Consider the following 18,349-nt stretch of genomic DNA (forward strand, 5'->3'; position numbering starts at 1 on the left):
TCGCCTCCCTTGGCAGGTGGCTTGCAGCCAATGTGGAGCTCCTCGGGAATGGCCTAGTGTTTGCAGCTGCCACGTGTGCTGTGCTGAGCAAAGCCCACCTCAGCGCTGGCCTCGTGGGCTTCTCTGTCTCTGCTGCCCTCCAGGTACTCCCCACACCCCCAAATTTGGCTTGAGGGACAGACAGAGGCAGAGACCGTCGGACCCCTGCTAGTGGGACCTTTGAAGACCCTGTGTTCAAACCACCAAGGTGTCTGGAGTCCCTGCACCAAGGAGGGACATGCAGCTCTACAAGAGCCAGACTCAGCTGAGGTGAACTTGCAACCTTGGGCAAGAGTCTTTCCTTGTAGAGTCTCAGTGTGCTCCTTGGAAAAATAGGCCAGAAATCCCATCACTTCTGATGTTATAAAGACTAGTTGAGACAAAGCATATCCTATGGAGGACATTTCTAGTGCATTGTTAACTTTCGTTTTGTTTTGTTTTGTTTTGAAGACAGTCTCTCTCTTTTACTCATGCTGGAGTGCAGTGGTGCAATCTCGGCTCACTGCGAACTCTGCCTCCTGGGTTCAAGCGATTCTTATGCCTCAGCCTCCCAAGTTGCTGGAATTACAGGCATGAGCCTCTATGCCTGGCTAATTTTTAGTATTTTTAGTAGAGATGGGGTTTTGCCATGTTGGCCAGGCTGGTCTTCAACTCCTGAGCTCAAGTGATCCACCCACCTTAGCCTCCCAAAATGCTGGGAATATAGGCATGAGCCACCATGCCTGGCCACTTTTTGTTAACTATTAACAGTATGTAATGTCAGTTCATGACATCTACGAAAAAATATATATATACACTCATAAGCACTTGTTATGGAGGAGGCATTATTCTAAGAGCTTTATACATTTTTGTTCGTTTTGGTTTGTTGTTGTTGCTGTTTGAGACAGGATCTCATTTTGTCGCCTAGGCTTGAGTGCAGTGGCATGATCTTGGCTCACTTCAGCCTCCATCTCCAGGCTCAAGAGATTCTCCCACCTCACCTTCCCAATTAGCTGGGACTACAGGCGTGCACCACCATGCCTGGCTAATTTTTTTTTTTTTTTTTTTTTTTTGGTAGAAACAGTTTCGCCATGTTGCCCAACCTGGTCTCAAACTCTAGGTTCAAGTAGTCTGCCTGCTCCAGCCTCCCAAAATGCTGAGATTACAGGTGTGAGCCACCATGCCCAGCTGTTTTGTTTTGAGACAAGGTCTCACTCTTCCGCCCAGACTGGAGTGCAGTGGTGTGATCACAGCTCACTGCAGCCTCCAACTCCTGGGTTCAAACAATCTTCCCACTTAGACTTCCAAAAAGCTGGGATTATAGGCATGAGCCACTGAGCACAAGAACTTTATAAATATTAACTCACTTAATACTGCCCAAAACCCCATCAGAGAGGCACTGTTATTATCCTCATTTTACAGTCAAGGCTGCTAAGCTTAAGGATGAAGTAAGAGGCAGGAGCATGTTGGGTGGCAGTGGGGGCACTTTCCTATTGCATCCAGAAAGGCCTCTCTGAGGAGATGACTTAGGAGGAAGTGAGGTAATAGCAGGAAGAAAAGGCCTGGGAGTTGCAGGTTCATCCCTGGTGTGTTAGAGGAACAGCAAGAAGGCAGGTGTGGCTAGAGAGGGTGGGTGAAGGCAGGGGTGCTGGGAGACAAGGTTGGGGATGGGATGGCAGGGCTAGAGCTGGTAATGGCTCATAGGGAGGAGCTTGGAGTGGTTCCAAGTGTCATGGGAAATTGGTGGCCAGCCGGTCACTGTGAGGAAGCTGTCAGAATGGAATCAGTGGGCCTGGGTCCTGCTGGGTGTCCTTGGGAGAGCCACACACCCTCTCTGATCCTGTCTACTCACCTGCATCAAGCCAGTTTGTACAAGCTGATGTCTGAGGGCTTCTTTTTGCTCTGCATGCTCTGGTTCTACTGAAGGAAGAGAAGGACCTGTTGGTTGTATCCAAATCCCAATCCCCTGGGCCCAGGTCCTCAGAATGCCCCATTCCCGCCTCCCCTCTTTACTCCCCTGGGTCTGGCCTCCCAGAAAAGGTTGGGAAACCAGGGGGGCTGTTGCAAGCCCTCAAGTGGCCTTGCCAAACGCAGCCAGAGAGGCTTTCTTGCACCAGGTGACCCAGACACTGCAGTGGGTTGTTCGCAACTGGACAGACCTAGAGAACAGCATCGTGTCAGTGGAGCGGATGCAGGACTATGCCTGGACACCCAAGGAGGTGATGGGCAGGAGGTGGGGAGGGGGTCCCAGCAAGGACTTATTGCGGGGGGGTGGCAATGGGTCCCTGTTGACATCTGCTACAGGCTTTGGAGTTTATACCCTCTTCTCCCCTGACTCAACCCCCACCACTATAGGTCAGAGTCCCAGACAGGGTGGCAGCAATGGTTAGGAGCATAAGGTTTGGAGCCAGGCCAAATCTTGGTTCCTTTGCTTCTGACCTTGAGGAAAGCAGGTCACCTATGGGAGTGGCAGGGGACCATGAGGAACAGCATTGCAACAGCAACATAGCTGCAACATGATAGTAACATAATGGCAACAGCAACACAATGGCAATATTCCAGGACATGATAGTAACACAACTGCAATGTAACAGTAGCGTAACAGCAACATTAACCACAACATTGCAGTACCAGAATAGCAACATAGCAGTGGAATAGTAACATAATAGAGACATTATAGTAACATAATGGTAACATTCCAGCAATACAACCACAACACAGCAATGTAACAGTAACATAATAGCAACATTTTAGTAACATGATAGAAACAAAACAGCAACATCATGACAGCAACATCCCAGCAACGTGACTTTAACATAGTAACAGAGTACCAACATAACAATGTAACAGTAACAAAACAGCAACATTATAGTAACATGATGGCAACATTCCAGCAACATAACAGTAGCAAAAGGACAGAACAGCATCATAGCAATGCAACGGTAACAAAACAGCGACATGATATAATGTGATAGCAACATAACAGTAACATTACAGTAACAGAACAAGGAAGAATTAATTGATGAATAGGGTAGAAGAAATGGTGACAGATGGATGGACAGATGAATGGATGGAATGGGATGGAAGAATGAGAGATGGAGGGATGGGATTGGAGATGGATGGATGGATGGATGGGTGGGATGGGGTGGAAAAAGGATAAGAGATGGATGGATGAATGGATGGATGGGATAGTGTGGAAGAAAGGACAAGAACAGCAGCATAGCAGTAATGTAACAATAACAACAGCATTGAGTTTACTGGGAGGATCAAATGAGATCCTGAAAATAAATGATTTAGTAGAGTGTCTGGTCCATTGCAAACACTCAATACATGTCCACTGCTCTTATTAGCCCTACTTCCCAGATTGGAAAACCAAGACGTAAGCGGGTAGAATGATCTGTTCAAGGTCACAGGAATAGCAAAAGGCAGCATTGGTCTTCCCACTGCACAGTCATGTCCTTTCACAAAGACAAAGAGAAATATCTGCTCCCATTATAGAAAAAGAGATTATAATAAACAGTGGCTAATAATAACAATAAAATAGACTAAAAGTAGCCACTACCATCTGTTTTTAGCATTGACATAGTCCATGCCCTCTCTTTTTGATTTCCCATAACAACCCTGTAAAATAGCAATAAATATGTCCATTTTGCAGAAGAGAAAACTGAAGCTGAGAGAGGTGGGCCATCTTGTGCGAAGTCTTAGATGAAGGCTCCTCTGACTCAGTTTCCCCTCCTGCTCCAGGCTCCCTGGAGGCTGCCCAGATGTGCAGCTCAGCCCCCCTGGCCTCATGGTGGGCAGATCGAGTTCCGGGACTTTGGGCTAAGATACCGACCTGAGCTCCCGCTGGCTGTGCAGGGTGTGTCCTTCAAGATCCACGCAGGAGAGAAGGTGAGTGGTTCTCTCGCAACGTCCTCTTCATGGAGTTTAGGCCAAAGGACTCCAGGGGCAAGGCCCTAAACCCTGGGCACCAGCTACCTCCACAATGTCCCCACCTCAGGTCCCCTAGCTTTCAGACCCATTACCCCCTAAAATGAACCCCTCACCTTCCCCAAGCCTCCTTCCATCTGGTGACTTCCTCATCCACCTTGTTGTCCCCAGATGAGGAAGCAACTCCCTGACTTCCTTCTTCCTTTAACGTTAACCCAGCACCTAATATGCGCTGGGCAGTGTGTTAAATGCTGCAAGTACATTTTCCAGTTTGCACAAATGAGATATTTGCTTTCGGGTGGGAGACATTGGGAAAAGTACTTCATAGCTCAGTCTCAGTTTTCCCATCTGTAAATTGGGACTGGTAATATTGATCTCTGAGTTGCTGTGAAGTTTGAGTTAATATATAGAACATGCTTAGCTCATAGAAAGTGCTCCAGAAATGTTTACTAATGCTTTTATTATTTGCATTTTCACCCTCACAACAACCCCATAAGGGAGGTGCTAGTACCATCCCATTTCACAGATGCCTCATTGGGCCCCTTCACTGAATTCCTTCCCTCCCTCCCTCTGAACCTACAGAGTCTTCCTCCCTGTTCCTCCTTGTCCCCTAATAAACAGTGGATCCTGTCTCACCAGCTCCAATCTGCTCTCCTGTGATTTTTTTTTTTTTTTTTTTTGAGACAAGAGTCTCACTCTCTTGCCCAGGCTGGAGTGCAGTGGTGTGACCTTAGATCACTGCAACCTCTGCCTCCCAGATTCAAGTGATTCTCCTGCCTCAGCCTCCTGAGTAGCTGGGATTACAGGCTTATACCACTACACCTGGCTAATTTTTGTATTTTTAGTAGAGACGGGGTTTCACCATGTTGGCCAGGCTGGTATCAAACTCCTGGCCTCAATCACCCCCCTCGGCCTCCCAAAGTGCTGGGACTACAGGCATGAACCACCATGCCCAGCCATCCTGTGACCTTTATCAGCATGAATGACACTGCATGTCATTCCCCTGCTCAAAACCTTCTACTAGTTCCAGCTTCTCTTGGGGTAAAGTCTGAATTCCTGAGCTTGGCATTCAAGGCTCTGCCCAGCCCAGGCCCTGCCCACCTACCCCTCTCATTCATTGCTCTGCCAGGGCTTAGCCAACATTGTGGAGCACCTGCCTCTCGGCCAGGGGGGCACATGGTGCTGTGAGCTCCATGAGCTTCTAGTTTTGGAAACCCACTTGGTGTGGTTTACCTGGAGTGTTCCCCTTCCTTGAACTCCTATTGATCCTTCAAGCTTCCATGCAAGTATCCCTTCCTCCAAGAGGTCTTCTCTTATTACATCTGTCAAATCCCAGGCAGCATGAGCAGCACTGCCTTCCTTCCCTTAATTGCCAGAGGTCCAGAGCTTGATAATAAACAACATTGTTGGCTGGGTGCCGTGGCTTATACCTGTAATCCCAGCACTTTGGGAGGCCAAGGTCGGCGGATCACTTGAGGCCAGGAGTTTGAGACCAGCCTGGCCAACACGGTGAAATGCCGTGTCTACTAAAAATACAAAAATTAGCCGAGTGTGGTGGCAGGCACCTGTAGTACCAGCTATTTGAGAGGCTGAGGCAGGAGAATTGCTTGAACCTGGGGGGTGGAGGTTGCAGTGAGCTGAGATTGCACCACTGCACTCCAGCCTGGGCAATAGAGCAAGACTTTATCTCAAAAATAAATAAATAAATAAAGCATTGTTCATCACACTCTATTACATTTACTCAATTGCACTGTTTCCTAGAGCAGATGGTGGGCACACTGGAGCAAAGACTCTTTAATTTCTACACTTCTGGTGCCTAAACATGTACTTGGTATACAGTGGGGTGACCCACATGTTTCCATCATTAATTAAACAAATAATGTTGAACCTACACCATGTGTCAGACACTGAGGATGCAATAGTAGCAAGAGAGATAAGGATGGAGGATGGATAACAGAATGGACACATGGATAGGATGGAGGATGAATGGAAGGATGGATGAGGGAAGGATGGACTGGATGGATGGATGGGAGAAAAAAATGAATGAAAGGATTAGTGAATTGATGGATGAATAGGGAAGAAGAAATGAGAGATGGATAGACAGATGAATGGATGGATGAATGGAATGGGGTAGAAGAATGAGAGATAGAGGGATGGGATTGAGGATGGATGATGGATGCATGGATGGATGGCGGGATGGGGTGGAAAAAAGGATAAGGGATGGATGGATGGATGGATGGACAGACAGATGGACGGGATGGGGTAGAAGAAAGGACAAGAGATGATGGAGAGGTATAAATAGAAGGATGAGGAAAGATGGAGGAACTAAAGGAAGGGTGGGGAGAAAGATGGGAGAGAAATAACAGGATAAGGGAAAGATAGAGAACAATGCAGATGGAAGACTGCATGGATTGATGAGTGGATATATAGAAAGGTAGACAGAAGGAGAGATGGAAGGTGGACCTTTACACAATGAGGGATGGATAGACAGAACTCGGGTACAGCGGAAACATCTCCCCAGTAAAGGCCCATGAACCCTCTGGTCAGAGCAGGCCTTTCCTTCCAACCCCGGGCAGGTGGGCATCGTTGGCAGGACCGGGGCCGGGAAGTCCTCCCTGGCCAGTGGGCTGCTGCGGCTCCAGGAGGCAGCTGAGGGTGGGATCTGGATCGACGGGGTCCCCATTTCCCACGTGGGGCTGCACACACTGCGCTCCAGGATCAGCATCATTCCCCAGGTGAGGCTGGTGGACGGGGTGGGCAAAGATGGGAGGCATGGTGGGACCCGGCTCTGACCTGCCCCTCCCCGCCAGGACCCCATCCTGTTCCCTGGCTCTCTGCGGATGAACCTCGACCTGCTGCAGGAGCACTCAGACGAGGCTATCTGGGCAGCCCTGGAGACGGTGCAGCTCAAAGCCTTGGTGGCCAGCCTGCCCGGCCAGCTGCAGTACAAGTGTGCAGACCGAGGCGAGGACCTGAGGTACGGTCGTCCCACCGTGGCTGGGACCTGCAGGTGGGAGAAAAGGGGATGGCCATGCCCGCTCCAACAGCCCTCAGGAAATGCCTCCCCCGATAGGATTATCACTCTGTTGTATTAATAACCAGATGTCTCTTATCTGCAATTCCAAGTTCTGACACAGTCTCTGAATACCAAGGTTTTCCCCCCTAAATTAGCAATTAGTCTTCTATATTTACTTGGCGGCAAAACCCAACCTCAACTGACGCGGGGCTACTGATAGCCTTTAGTGCTCTTGCTCAGTATTTATTTTGCTATGAAAATATTGTTTGATATTGGGTGGTAACCTCACCACTCACTGGGACTATAAGTAACATAGGATTTTTTTTTTTTTTTTTTTTTTTTTTTTTTTTTTGGTAAATGTCAAGTGTGGGCTGGGTGCAGTGGCTCATGCCTGTAATCCCAGCACTTCGGGACGCTGAGGGAGGAGGACTGCTTGAGTCCAGGAGTTCGAAACTACCCTGGGCAACATAGCAAGACCCTATCTCTATGGAAAACAGTATTAGCCGGGTATGGTGGCACGCGCCTATAGTCTTAGCTACTTGGGAGGCTGAGGTGGGAGGAAAGCTTGAGCCAGGGAGGTGAAGGTTGCAGTGAGCTGATATTGCACCACTGCACTCCAGCCTGGGCTACATCTCAATGACAACAAAAAGTTGTGTTGGAAAGATACACATAAAATTTACTATCTCAACCTTTTTTTTTTTTTTTTTGGGGGGGACAAGGTCTGGCTCTGTCATCCAGGCTGGAGTGCAGTGGCGAGGTCTTGGCTCACTGCAACCTCCACCTCCCAGGCTCAAGCGTTCCTCCCACCTCAGCCTCCTGAGTAGCTGGGATTACAGGTGCGAGCCACCACGGCCAGCTAATCTTTTTATTTTTTGTAGAGACAGGGTTTCACCATGTTGCCCAGGCTACAGTCGAACTTGCGTAGGCCTCCCAAAGTGCTAGGATTACAGGTGTGAGCCGCCACGCAGGGCCCATCTCACCCATTTTTCAGTGTATAGTTTCTGTAGTGTTAGGTACATTCACACTGTTACACAACAAAACTAAAACTCTGTACCCATGAAACCCTAACTCTCCTTGTCCCCCTCCCCCAGCGCCCGGCTACCAGCATTCTCCTTTTTTCTGTCTCTATGAGTGGGACTACTCTAGAGACTGCATGGAAGCAGAATCATAGTATCTGTCCTTTTGTGACTGGCTTATTTCACATAGCATGATGTCCTCAAGGGTCATCCACATTGTAGCATGTGTCAGATTCTCTACCTTTTTAAGGCTGAATAATTTTCCACTACATGGATAGACCACATTTTGCTTATCCATTTACCTGCGGGTAGATATCCAGGCTGTTTCCACCTCTTGGCCATTTTGAATAATGCCACTATGAACATAGGTGTGTAGGTATATCTCTTTAAAAAAAACCAAAGTGGCTGGGTGCAGTGGCTCATGCCTGTAATCCTAGCACTATGGGAGGCCGAGGCGGGTGGATCACCTGAGGTAAGGAGTTCAAGACCAGCCTGACCAATATGGTGAAGCCCCGTCTCTACTAAAAATACAAAAATTAGCTGGGCGTGGCGGCAGGCGCCTGTAATCCCAGTTACGTGGGAGGCTAAGACACTGAGACAGGAGAATCACCTGAACCTGGGAGGCACAGGTTTCAGTGAGCCGAGATTGTGCCACTGCACTCCAGCCTGGGTGATAGAGTGGGACTCCATCTCAAACAAAAAAAAAAAAAAAAAAAAAAAACCTAAGGTGTTCTGGATTTATAAACCCCTCTGACCCTGAGGGTGTCCGAAGGGCTTGTGGTAGGCAATAATTTCCAGCACTAGAGAGGCAGCGTTGCTTGGTGGGTAAGAGTATACACAGGAGACACACTGTCTGGGCTCAAATCCAAGCCCCCACCCACCACACCCCCGCCACGCCCGGCCCTGCCCTGCCCTGCCCGGCCCTGCCCTGCCACTTACTAGCTGTAGGATCTTAGGCAACTTATCTTCTGTGCCTCAGTTTCCTCATCTGTAAAGTGGGAATAATAGCACCTACCTACCTTGCAAGGATTAAATTATATGCACAAAGTTGTTGAAACAGTGGCAGGCATAGAGCAAAGAGTAAATATTCATTTTAGTCCTGAGTCACACTCCTGATAACATCATTTCACAGAGTGGGAATTGGAGGCCTGGGGCTTGCCTGGGGTCACACAGCTTAAAAGTAGTGAGGCTGGGACAAGACCCAGGCACTCTAACGCCTGCATGACCATAATAGGTTCTGATCGTCTAAAAGGATACTGTTTCATGGAAGGGCTTACTGTGTAAGACAGCCATGCTGGGGCCCCAGGGGCGAGTTCCCACCTGGGTCACGGGCTCACTGGGTTCACTACCTGGAATCTCAACTCCTCCACCTGTAATTAGAGGGTGCTACTTCGTGCCAAGGGCTTCCTCTGTGACAAGCCCACACACTGTTGTTTGTTTGTTTGTTTGTTTGTTTGTTTTGATACGGAGTCTCGCTCTGTCGCCCAGGCTGGAGTGCAGAGGCACAATCTCAGCTCACTGCAAGCTCTGCCTCCCGGGTTCACACCATTCTTCTGCCTCAGCCTCCTGAGTACTTGGGACTACAGGCGCCCGCCAGCACGCCCGGCTAATTTTTTGTATTTTTAGTAGATAAAGGGTTTCACCGTGTTAGCCAGGATGGTCTCGATCTCCTGATCTCGTGATCCACCCACCTCGGCCTCCCAAAGTGCTGGGATTACAGGCGTGAGCTGCCGTGCCCCACCACCCACACACTTTTATGTGCCATGTCTTCACAATTCAGTGAGGACAGATCCATTAGGAGCACAGACTCTGGGGTCAGAGGACTTGGGTTCAAATTATGGACCCACCACTAGCCTTGACACCTTGGTCAAGCCACTGAGCTTCTCTGTATCTGTGTCCTCTCTCAAAAGAAGAGAACAATAATATCTACCTTTGTGGACATTATGAGGATTGAGTGAATATATATACAAGCACTTAGAATGTGTTTGGCACAAGGTGGAAACTAGAAATAGAACTGGAAATAGCCATAAACAGGCCAGGCACGGTGGATCACGCCTGGAATCCCACCCAGGTGTTGTACACATCTGCATTTAAGGCCCGCATTGACACCAGCCTTGAATGTCTTAGGAAGACTGTAGATTTGATTCTTCAAGCAGCAGTGAGTCATTGTAGGTTTGTTTGCAAGGGCACGACTGAAGTGAAAGCTGTGCTTTCGCTGTTGGAGGAAATATAAATTAGTATAGTCACTATGGAAAATAGTATGACGATTTCTCAAAAAACTAGAAATAGAACTACCGGGGCGCAGTGGCTCACGCCTATAATCCCAGCACTTTGGAAGGCTGAGGTAGGTGGATCACCTGGGAGTTTGAAACAAGTCAGACCAACATGGTGAAACCCCATCTCTACTTTAAAAATACAAAAGCCAGGCATGCTGGCGCATGACTAATTCCAGCTACTTGGGAGGCTGAGGCAGGAAAATTGCTTGAACCGGGAGGTGGAGGTTGCAGCGAGCTGAGATTGCGCCATTGCACACTAGCCTGGGTGGCAGAGCAAGACTCCGTCTCGAAAAAAAAAAAAAAAAATGAAAAACAAACAAAAAAAGAGCTATAAACAGAAAAAAGGAAATAGCCATTTCACAGGTAGGGAAACTGAGGCACAAAGGGTTTGAATGACCTGCCTACAGTCAGCCTGCTCAAAGATGGCAGGAACGGGCTTCCTATCAGTTTTGCAGACCACAGACCCCAGACCGCAGACTCCATGTGTGGGGATGCCTGAACACAGGCACCTCACTCCTGCACTGCTTCAGGGACCTGTTTCTGGGCACACCCACATATCACGATGTGCCGACAAATGCACACCCCACCTAATTGTCCCAATCATTCCCAGCGTGGGCCAGAAACAGCTCCTGTGTCTGGCACGTGCCCTTCTCCGGAAGACCCAGATCCTCATCCTGGACGAGGCTACGGCGGCCGTGGACCCTGGCACGGAGCTGCAGATGCAAGCCACGCTCGGGAGCTGGTTTGCACAGTGCACTGTGCTGCTTATCGCCCACCGCCTGCGCTCTGTGACGGACTGTGCCCGGTAAGGCCCCCGCCCCGGCTGGACCTCACAGCAGCCCTGCAGCGGTGGGGGAAGGGGGCGGAGGCAGTCCTGGGCCACTGGGCTCCCGGTTAGAGCTGGAAGGGTCCTGAATGGGGCCAGAGCGGGAGGGATGCCCGGGAACACATGCCAAGTGGGAAGGCTGCCCAGGGACATGTGCCCAGCACACGCTTCCAACCCAGCTGTGAGGGCCAGGGAGCCGCACGGAAAGCAGGACTTCTATGGAGAAAACCTCAGTGCAGACACACTGGGCTCTCACAGCCACCGAGAGCCTGGGCTAGTGTCCAAAGAACCTCTCTGTCTCCCTCTCCCCCACAGAGTTCTGGTCATGGACAAGGGGCAGGTGGCAGAGAGCGGCAGCCCGGCCCAGCTGCTGGCACAGAAGGGCCTGTTTTACAGGCTGGCCCAGGAGTCAGGCCTGGTCTGAGCCAGGACCCTCAACCGTACCCCCGTCGGACCAGCCCGCTGAGCCTGCAGTGCTGGAGATGGAAGTGACCCGCGATCATCGATAGCTCCACACGATGTTGAGTCTAGACCCGTGTTTGCTCTCTGGGAGGAAAACGGCAGAGAAAGTGGCCGATTATCACAGAGCATCAGAGCCGGAAGGACCTAGCAATACACAGGTCTGCCCGGGCAGGGCCCATCTCTCCCTGTCCAACCCGCAGCCAATGTCGACAGTGACTGTCAGCCCCGCTGTACCCTGGACTCACCTGGGGGACTCAAGCGCATGCCTGGGCTCCCCACTAGACCCTTAAATCAGAATCCCTGGGGCTGGGAACTGCCATGCTGTGTGTACTTTTTTTTTTTTTTTTTTTTTTTTTTACAAATTAACACTTCTATTTTGGGATAATCCCAGACTCACATGCAGTTAAAGAAACAATAATATGGAGAGATCCGTGTACTCGCTACCCCATTTCTCCCAATGGTAACATCTTGTAAAACTCTACTACAGAGCATCACAGCCAGGGTACTGACATCCACACAACAATCTTGCTCGATTTCCCGTTTTACCTGTACTCCTCTGTGTGTTTATTTTGTCCCATGCAGTTTTATCACACATGTAGGCTCGTGAATCCACACCATGGTGAGGATACGGAATAGCCACCACCATTTTCTGACCACACCCATCACCCTCGCTCCTGCCCCCAGTGACCACACTCTGTTCTCCAGTTGTGTGTGTGTGTGTGTGTATTTTTTTTTTTTTTTTTTTGTGACAGAGTCTTACTCTGTTGCTCAGGCTGGAGTGCAGTGGCACAATCTCAGCTCACTGCAACCTCCACATCCTGGGTTCAAGCGATTCTCCTGCCTCAGCCTCCCATGCAGCTGGGATTACAGGCGTGCTCCACCACGCCTGGCTAACTTGTGTAACTTTTAGTAGATACGAGGTTTCAGCATATTGGCCAGGCTGGTCTTGAACTCCTGGCCTCATGTGATCCACCCTCCTCAGCCTCCCAAAATGTTGGGATAACAGGCGTGAGCTACCGCGCCTGGCCGAGTTTGGTATATAATTTTAAAGCTTCCCCCATAGGATTCCAATGTGCGGCCAGGACTGAGAACTACAGCCCTTGCATCTCCTGCTGCTCCTCCTCCCCGACCAGAGATGAGCTCCAAGGACACAAAAACCAGGTGCCCCCCATGCCAAGCACGGGTCCTCTCCACGGATGAGAGTCAAATATGCATGTTTGGTTTCCAGAACAACAGAGGAGCCAAGACTTCGCAGCCCTCAGTGGAAGAATTTGCCCAAGGACTTGGTACATTTCTTTTTTTTTTTTTTTTTGTCCAAGACAGAGTCTCACTCTGTCACCCAAGCTGGAGTGCAGGGGCGCAATCTCGACTCACTGCAACCTCCACCTCCCGGGCTCAAGCGGTTCTCCCACCTCAGCCTCTGGAGCAGCTGGGATTACAGGCACCCACCACCACGCCCAGCTAATTTTTGTATTTTTAGTAGAGACGAGGTTTCACCATGATGGCCAGGCTGGTCTCAAACTCCTGACCTCAGGTGATCCGCTGGCCTTAGCTTCCCAAAGTGCTGGGATTACAGGCGTGAGACACTGCGCCTGGCAGATTCATTTCCTATATGTGGTTGCTAAAACAAATTCCAGCTTCCTGGGGGCGCCCCAGCACCCATCAGAACACCTGGAGTGTTTCTGTTCAGTTCCGCTCCAGATGCTGTTAACAGCCAAAGGCTGGACCCGGCTGAGCGTGGAGAACTTGCTGTAACCAAGGGTGGTCAATGCACAGCTTGTTGCATTCCTCACACATTTCTTTTTTTTTGTATTTTGAGACAGAGTCTTACTCTGTCACCTAGGCTAAAGTGCAGTGGCACGATCTCGGCTTACTGCAACTTCTGCCCCCCAGGTTCAAGCGATTCTCCTGCTAGAGCCGGCCGGGTACCTGGGATTACAGGCACCCACCACCACACGTGGCTAAGTATTTTTCTATTTTTACTAGAGATGGGGTTTCACCATGTTGGCCAGGTTGGTCTTGAACTCCTGATCTCAGGTCATCCGCCCACCTCGGCCTCCCAACGTGCTGGGATTACAGGCGTGAGCCATCATGCCCAGCCTCCTCACTCCTCTTTCTGACAGCGGTCAGTATATTAATACTGGACTCACCAAACCAGCTTCAGGCACCGGAAAAGAGGAACTAAGTCCAAAGTAGCCAAGCCTAAGGCCACACATAGATCACTGGGAAGGGCAGCGTGAGACATTAGACAACTCCCTTGATCCTAACATTATGCTAGCCAGGGAGTCTCACTGACCTCGTGGCATTGCTGCAAGGATAACATAATACATGGATATGTGTTCGTGGAAGCAGAGAAGGCAATTCCCCAGGCTTTCTGAACCTTATTGACACGTGGGGCCAGATAGTTCTGTGCTGTGGGGACACGTCCTGCACATTGTAGGACATTCAGCAGCACCCCTGGCCTCTTCTTCACTAGATGCCAATAACATCCTCCCTCTACCACCATCAGACTTGTGACACTGCCAATTCATCCCCCAAGGGGTCAAAGCCATCTGGTTGGGTCGGGCACGGTGGCTCATGCCTATAATCCCAGCGCTTTGGGAGGCCAAGGCAGGCGAATCACTTGAGGTCAGGAGTTCAAGACCAGCCTGGCCAACATGGTGAAACCCTGGCTCTACCAGACATATAAAAATTAGCCGGATGTGGTGGCGGGCACCTGTAATCCCAGCTACTCTGAAGGCTGAAGCAGAAGAATCGCCTGAACCCGGGCAGAGAAGGTTGCAATGAGTCGAGATCACACCACTGCACTCCAGCCTGGGTGACAGAGCGAGACTGTCTGAAAAAAACACAAAACAAAAAGACCCACTTAGTTGAGAATCCCTGGTCTAACCTGCCCTGCTGCCATCCATCATCCACAGATACTTGAGCAGTGGCTTTGCTGGTGTCAGGGGTTGCAGGGCAAGGATTCCACCTTTTCTTAAGGACACAGGGCCTGCTCCGCCCATCAGGTCATGGGAATTTCTGATGGCCCGTCCTCACAGAAGGTTTTGTAACGCCCCTTTTGGCCTGGAGTAAACTAAATCTAGATCTACCTCCTTCAAAGTGGGGCAGGGAGTCTGCATTCTTGACCTGCCCCTAGTTATGCCTGCAAAGCTGTGGACCCACAATTACCTATTCCAAGCTCCATTTCACAGGTGAGGAAACTGAGGCTCAAGGGGTTGACATGACTTGCCAAGGTGACCTAGTCAGTAAGGACAGAGTGGGGATGTTTCTGGGTCTAATACCAAAGTCATTGCATGGGGCACGTTTGTCCTTTAGAGAAAGAAAGGGCGGCAGATGCAGCCTGTCTTTTCTCTGCCTGGAGCTGAGCCACCTGACTGCCTTGCAGAGTGACCCTAGGCAGGGGCTGCCATGTGGGCATTTGGCAAACTCAGCTGGGGATGACCCAGGGCCACCAGACTCTCTTTCCTAGGCTGTGTGCCAGGGAGCAGAGGGTGGACCACAGGCGGCCAGCACGTGGGAACCAGCACCTGCCAGCCTGCTAACGAGACTGCTATTGGGCCCACACCACGGCAGTCTGGAGACGTGCCAGAGGGGATGCCCAGGTCATTAATACCCCATCCATGGGCTGCTGCCAGCAGGGCCTGGCTGGTGGGTGGAACACGAATTCCATCCAGCAAGGCTGCAGACTTCCTCTCTGGTCAGTGCCTGCACCCAGCAGACTCTTTAAAACTCATCACTATCCACCTCGCCACTGCAAACACGTAACTACGTGTACCTGACACTGCTTTAAATGCCCGCCACACACTCATTCACTGGACCAGAGGAGGAAGCCACCTCACTGGGCCCCTTACTGGAATGCTTTGATGAGGAAGGTACTACCATCAGGCCCTTTTGACAGATGAGAAAACAAACAGAATGAGTGGCATCTCTGCCCAAGCAGTCTGGCTTCAGAGCCTGTGTCCTCACCATCAGTTACTCACTCTGTCACCTAGGCTGGAGTGCAGTGGCGCGATCTTGGCTCACTGCAACCTCCACCTCCCAGTTCAAGCAATTCTTATGCCTCAGCCTCCCAAGTAGCTGGAATTACAGGCACTCGCCACCACACCTGGCTAATTTTTGTATTTTTAGTAGAGACAGGATTTCACCATGTTGGCCAGGCTGGTCTCAAACTCCTGACCTCAGGTGATCTGCCTGCCTCGGCCTCCCAAAGTGCTGGGATTACAGGCATGAGCCACTGTGCCCGGCCAATGCATGTTTTCATAAGGTCACTATAGCCACCAGGTTGAGGACACTGTGATTGTATGTGTGGGTGGCTGGGGGCAAAAGCCTCGAGACCACTGTGTTAGCTGTTGTAGGGATGCAGGGAGAAAGTGGGGTGGCTGGGACCTGCATGGTGGCAGTGGGAGGATGGGGAGTGGATAGATTCTGGGTGTTTTGCAGAAAATCAAACAAATTTGCTGTAGGATCTGATGGCGGGTGTGAGGACAGATGAACAGTTCAATACTGGAAAGCACCAGCCCCCTCCTTACGCCTCTCTGGCCTGGGGTATCCTTTCCAATGTGGAGAGTTCTGCAAACAGTGAGCCCAGGGCCAGCACGTAGTAGGTACAAAACAGAGCTTCCTTCTCCAGTACTTTCACTCACCTGGATGAGGAGTTATGCCTCACTCTGCCTCCTCTTCATAAAGTGGATTAAACTTGAACCCAGCTCCGGATTCCCCGAGCATGCAGCTGCCCCACCCCAAGACACAGGCACAGATGCACACCAGGTGGAGCTCTCTGGGACTGCTTAGGATCTGACCTGGGATTTTAATACTCAGGGTCAGGCTTTGAGATCTAAACACATCTCACATCCCTAGTAAGATTCCCGCTGGTAGATCCAACTACTACTCCTTTGAAATGGAGTCTCGGCTTGCTCTGTTGCCCAGGCTAGAGTGCAATGGCTTGATTTCAGCTCACTGCAACCTTTACCGCCCAGGTTCAAGCAATTCTCCTGTCAGCCTCCCCAGTAGCTGGGACTACAGGCATGTGCCACCATGCCCAACTAATTTTTGCGTTTTTAGTAGAGACGGGGTTTCACCACGTTGATCAGGCTGGTCTTGAACTCCTGACCTCAGGCAATCCACCCGCCTCAGCCTCCCAAAGTCCTGGGATTACAGGTGTAAGCCACGGCGCCCAGCCTCAACTACTTCTAATTTAACAACAAAAAAAAGTGTTTATATAGACACAGTTCCACTACGTTGCCTAGGCTAGTTTTGAACTCTTGGGCTCAAGCAGTCCTCCTGTCTCAGCCTCTCAAAGTGCTGGGATTACAGGCATGAGACACTGCGTCCAGCCAATACTGCTAATTCTAATAGTCACAACGTCATCAGTTTTTCACTGGGCACCTTCATACTCTGGTTCCTAATGCAAGCCAATGACATCATTCAGGCATGATCCACCATGCCCGGCCGATACTACCTATTCTAATGGTTATGACATTACTGGCTTTTCACTAGGCACCTTCATACTCTGCAGTCCCTAATGCAAGCCAACAGTTTCAATGGGGCGTGAGCCACTGCACCCAGACACTACTCATTCTAATGGTCACCACCTCGCCGGCTCTTCCCTGAGCACCTTTGTACACCACAGTCCCTAGTGCAAGCCAACAATTTCAATCACGGGACAGGAAGGCTTGAGGGAACAATGGCAGTGCTAGAACGTTCCATGTGCACATGTACTTGGTGCATGGTTTTAGGTGTGGCAGAAATGGTGTGCTCCCCAAATACAGACATTCCTTACTGCCCAGACTCACCCAGTTCAGTTAGAAACCAAACACACTAGTCTGACTACTCCGCTATCCAAAAGTCCGGAACCACATCAGTTAGGAAAGGGAAAAATCCTTCTCTTCTACAGGCACCGCTCCATTTCCCAGCTCCCGCAGTGGTTGGGTTGGGGCCATGTGACTCATTTTGGCCAATGGGCTGTGAGTGGGATTGACTGCGTCAGTTCTGGTTTCAGACACGGAAGAGCGGGTGAGAGTCGTCCACTCTCCCTTCTCCCACTGTGGGGACCTGGAGGCCAGCCCTTGGGAGGCCATGTGACAAAACCAGGACAGCCTGGATCACTTTTCACAGGGAAGTCAGCTACCCTAGAGAAGCAGCTGACCCTCATCAAGAACTGCCTGAGCAAGAAATAAAGCCTTGCGATCCTTTCCCAAGACTTTACGGCGAATTTGTTACTGCAGCGCAGCCTTGCCTCTCTGGACTAACATAAAGTGATTTTCAGGCCAGGTGCCTCAATCCCAGCACTTTGGGAGGCTCAGGCAGGAGGATCCCGAGTCCAGGAGTTTAAGAGCAACCTGGGTAACACAGCAAGACCCTGACCCTATAAAAATTTTAAAAAATTAGCTGAGCACATGCCTGTAGTCCCAGCTACTCAGGAGGCCGAGGCAGGCAGATTGTGTGAGCCCAAGAGTTTGAGGCTGCAGTGAGCTATGATCGTGCCACTGCACACCAGCCTGGGCAACAGAGTGAGACCCTGCCTCTAGGGGGAAAAAAAAGGGCAGGGGGAGGGCAGGATTTTCAAGGATCGTTCTGGCCACATGTGATTTCTGCCTCACCTGTGTCTTAGAACCTGACCGAGGCTACGAGTACCGCACACATCACTGCTCACAGGGTAAGTACGATCAGCCTCATTTTACAAAGCAAGTGAGGCACAGAGGCTGAGTGACTTTCCCAGGGTCACATGAACAGCGAATGACAAGAGCAGGACTCAAGCCAGGGTCTGTCCGACCCCAAAGCCTTGGCTCCGTCCACCTTGCGG

General features: G+C 50.4%; 1 protein-coding gene across 2 annotated transcripts in view; it reads left to right on the plus strand.

The window, feature by feature from the left end:
- ABCC6 (ATP binding cassette subfamily C member 6) overlaps positions 1–12,086 on the plus strand; it is a 74,003-nt gene extending 61,917 nt beyond the window's left edge. For both annotated transcript variants that reach the window (XM_054455382.2, XM_063654348.1), the window contains exons 25-31: positions 17–143; positions 2,136–2,237; positions 3,763–3,909; positions 6,525–6,683; positions 6,759–6,925; positions 10,867–11,061; positions 11,398–12,086. In XM_054455382.2, the coding sequence (XP_054311357.2) occupies positions 17–143; positions 2,136–2,237; positions 3,763–3,909; positions 6,525–6,683; positions 6,759–6,925; positions 10,867–11,061; positions 11,398–11,506 (1,006 nt within the window). In that variant the 3' untranslated portion in view covers positions 11,507–12,086. The remainder of the gene's footprint in view (positions 1–16; positions 144–2,135; positions 2,238–3,762; positions 3,910–6,524; positions 6,684–6,758; positions 6,926–10,866; positions 11,062–11,397) is intronic.
- The last annotated feature ends 6,263 nt before the right edge of the window (positions 12,087–18,349 follow it).

This window comes from Pongo pygmaeus, chromosome 18 (genome assembly GCF_028885625.2).
Source record: "Pongo pygmaeus isolate AG05252 chromosome 18, NHGRI_mPonPyg2-v2.0_pri, whole genome shotgun sequence".
Classification (NCBI taxonomy): Eukaryota; Metazoa; Chordata; class Mammalia; order Primates; family Hominidae; genus Pongo; species Pongo pygmaeus.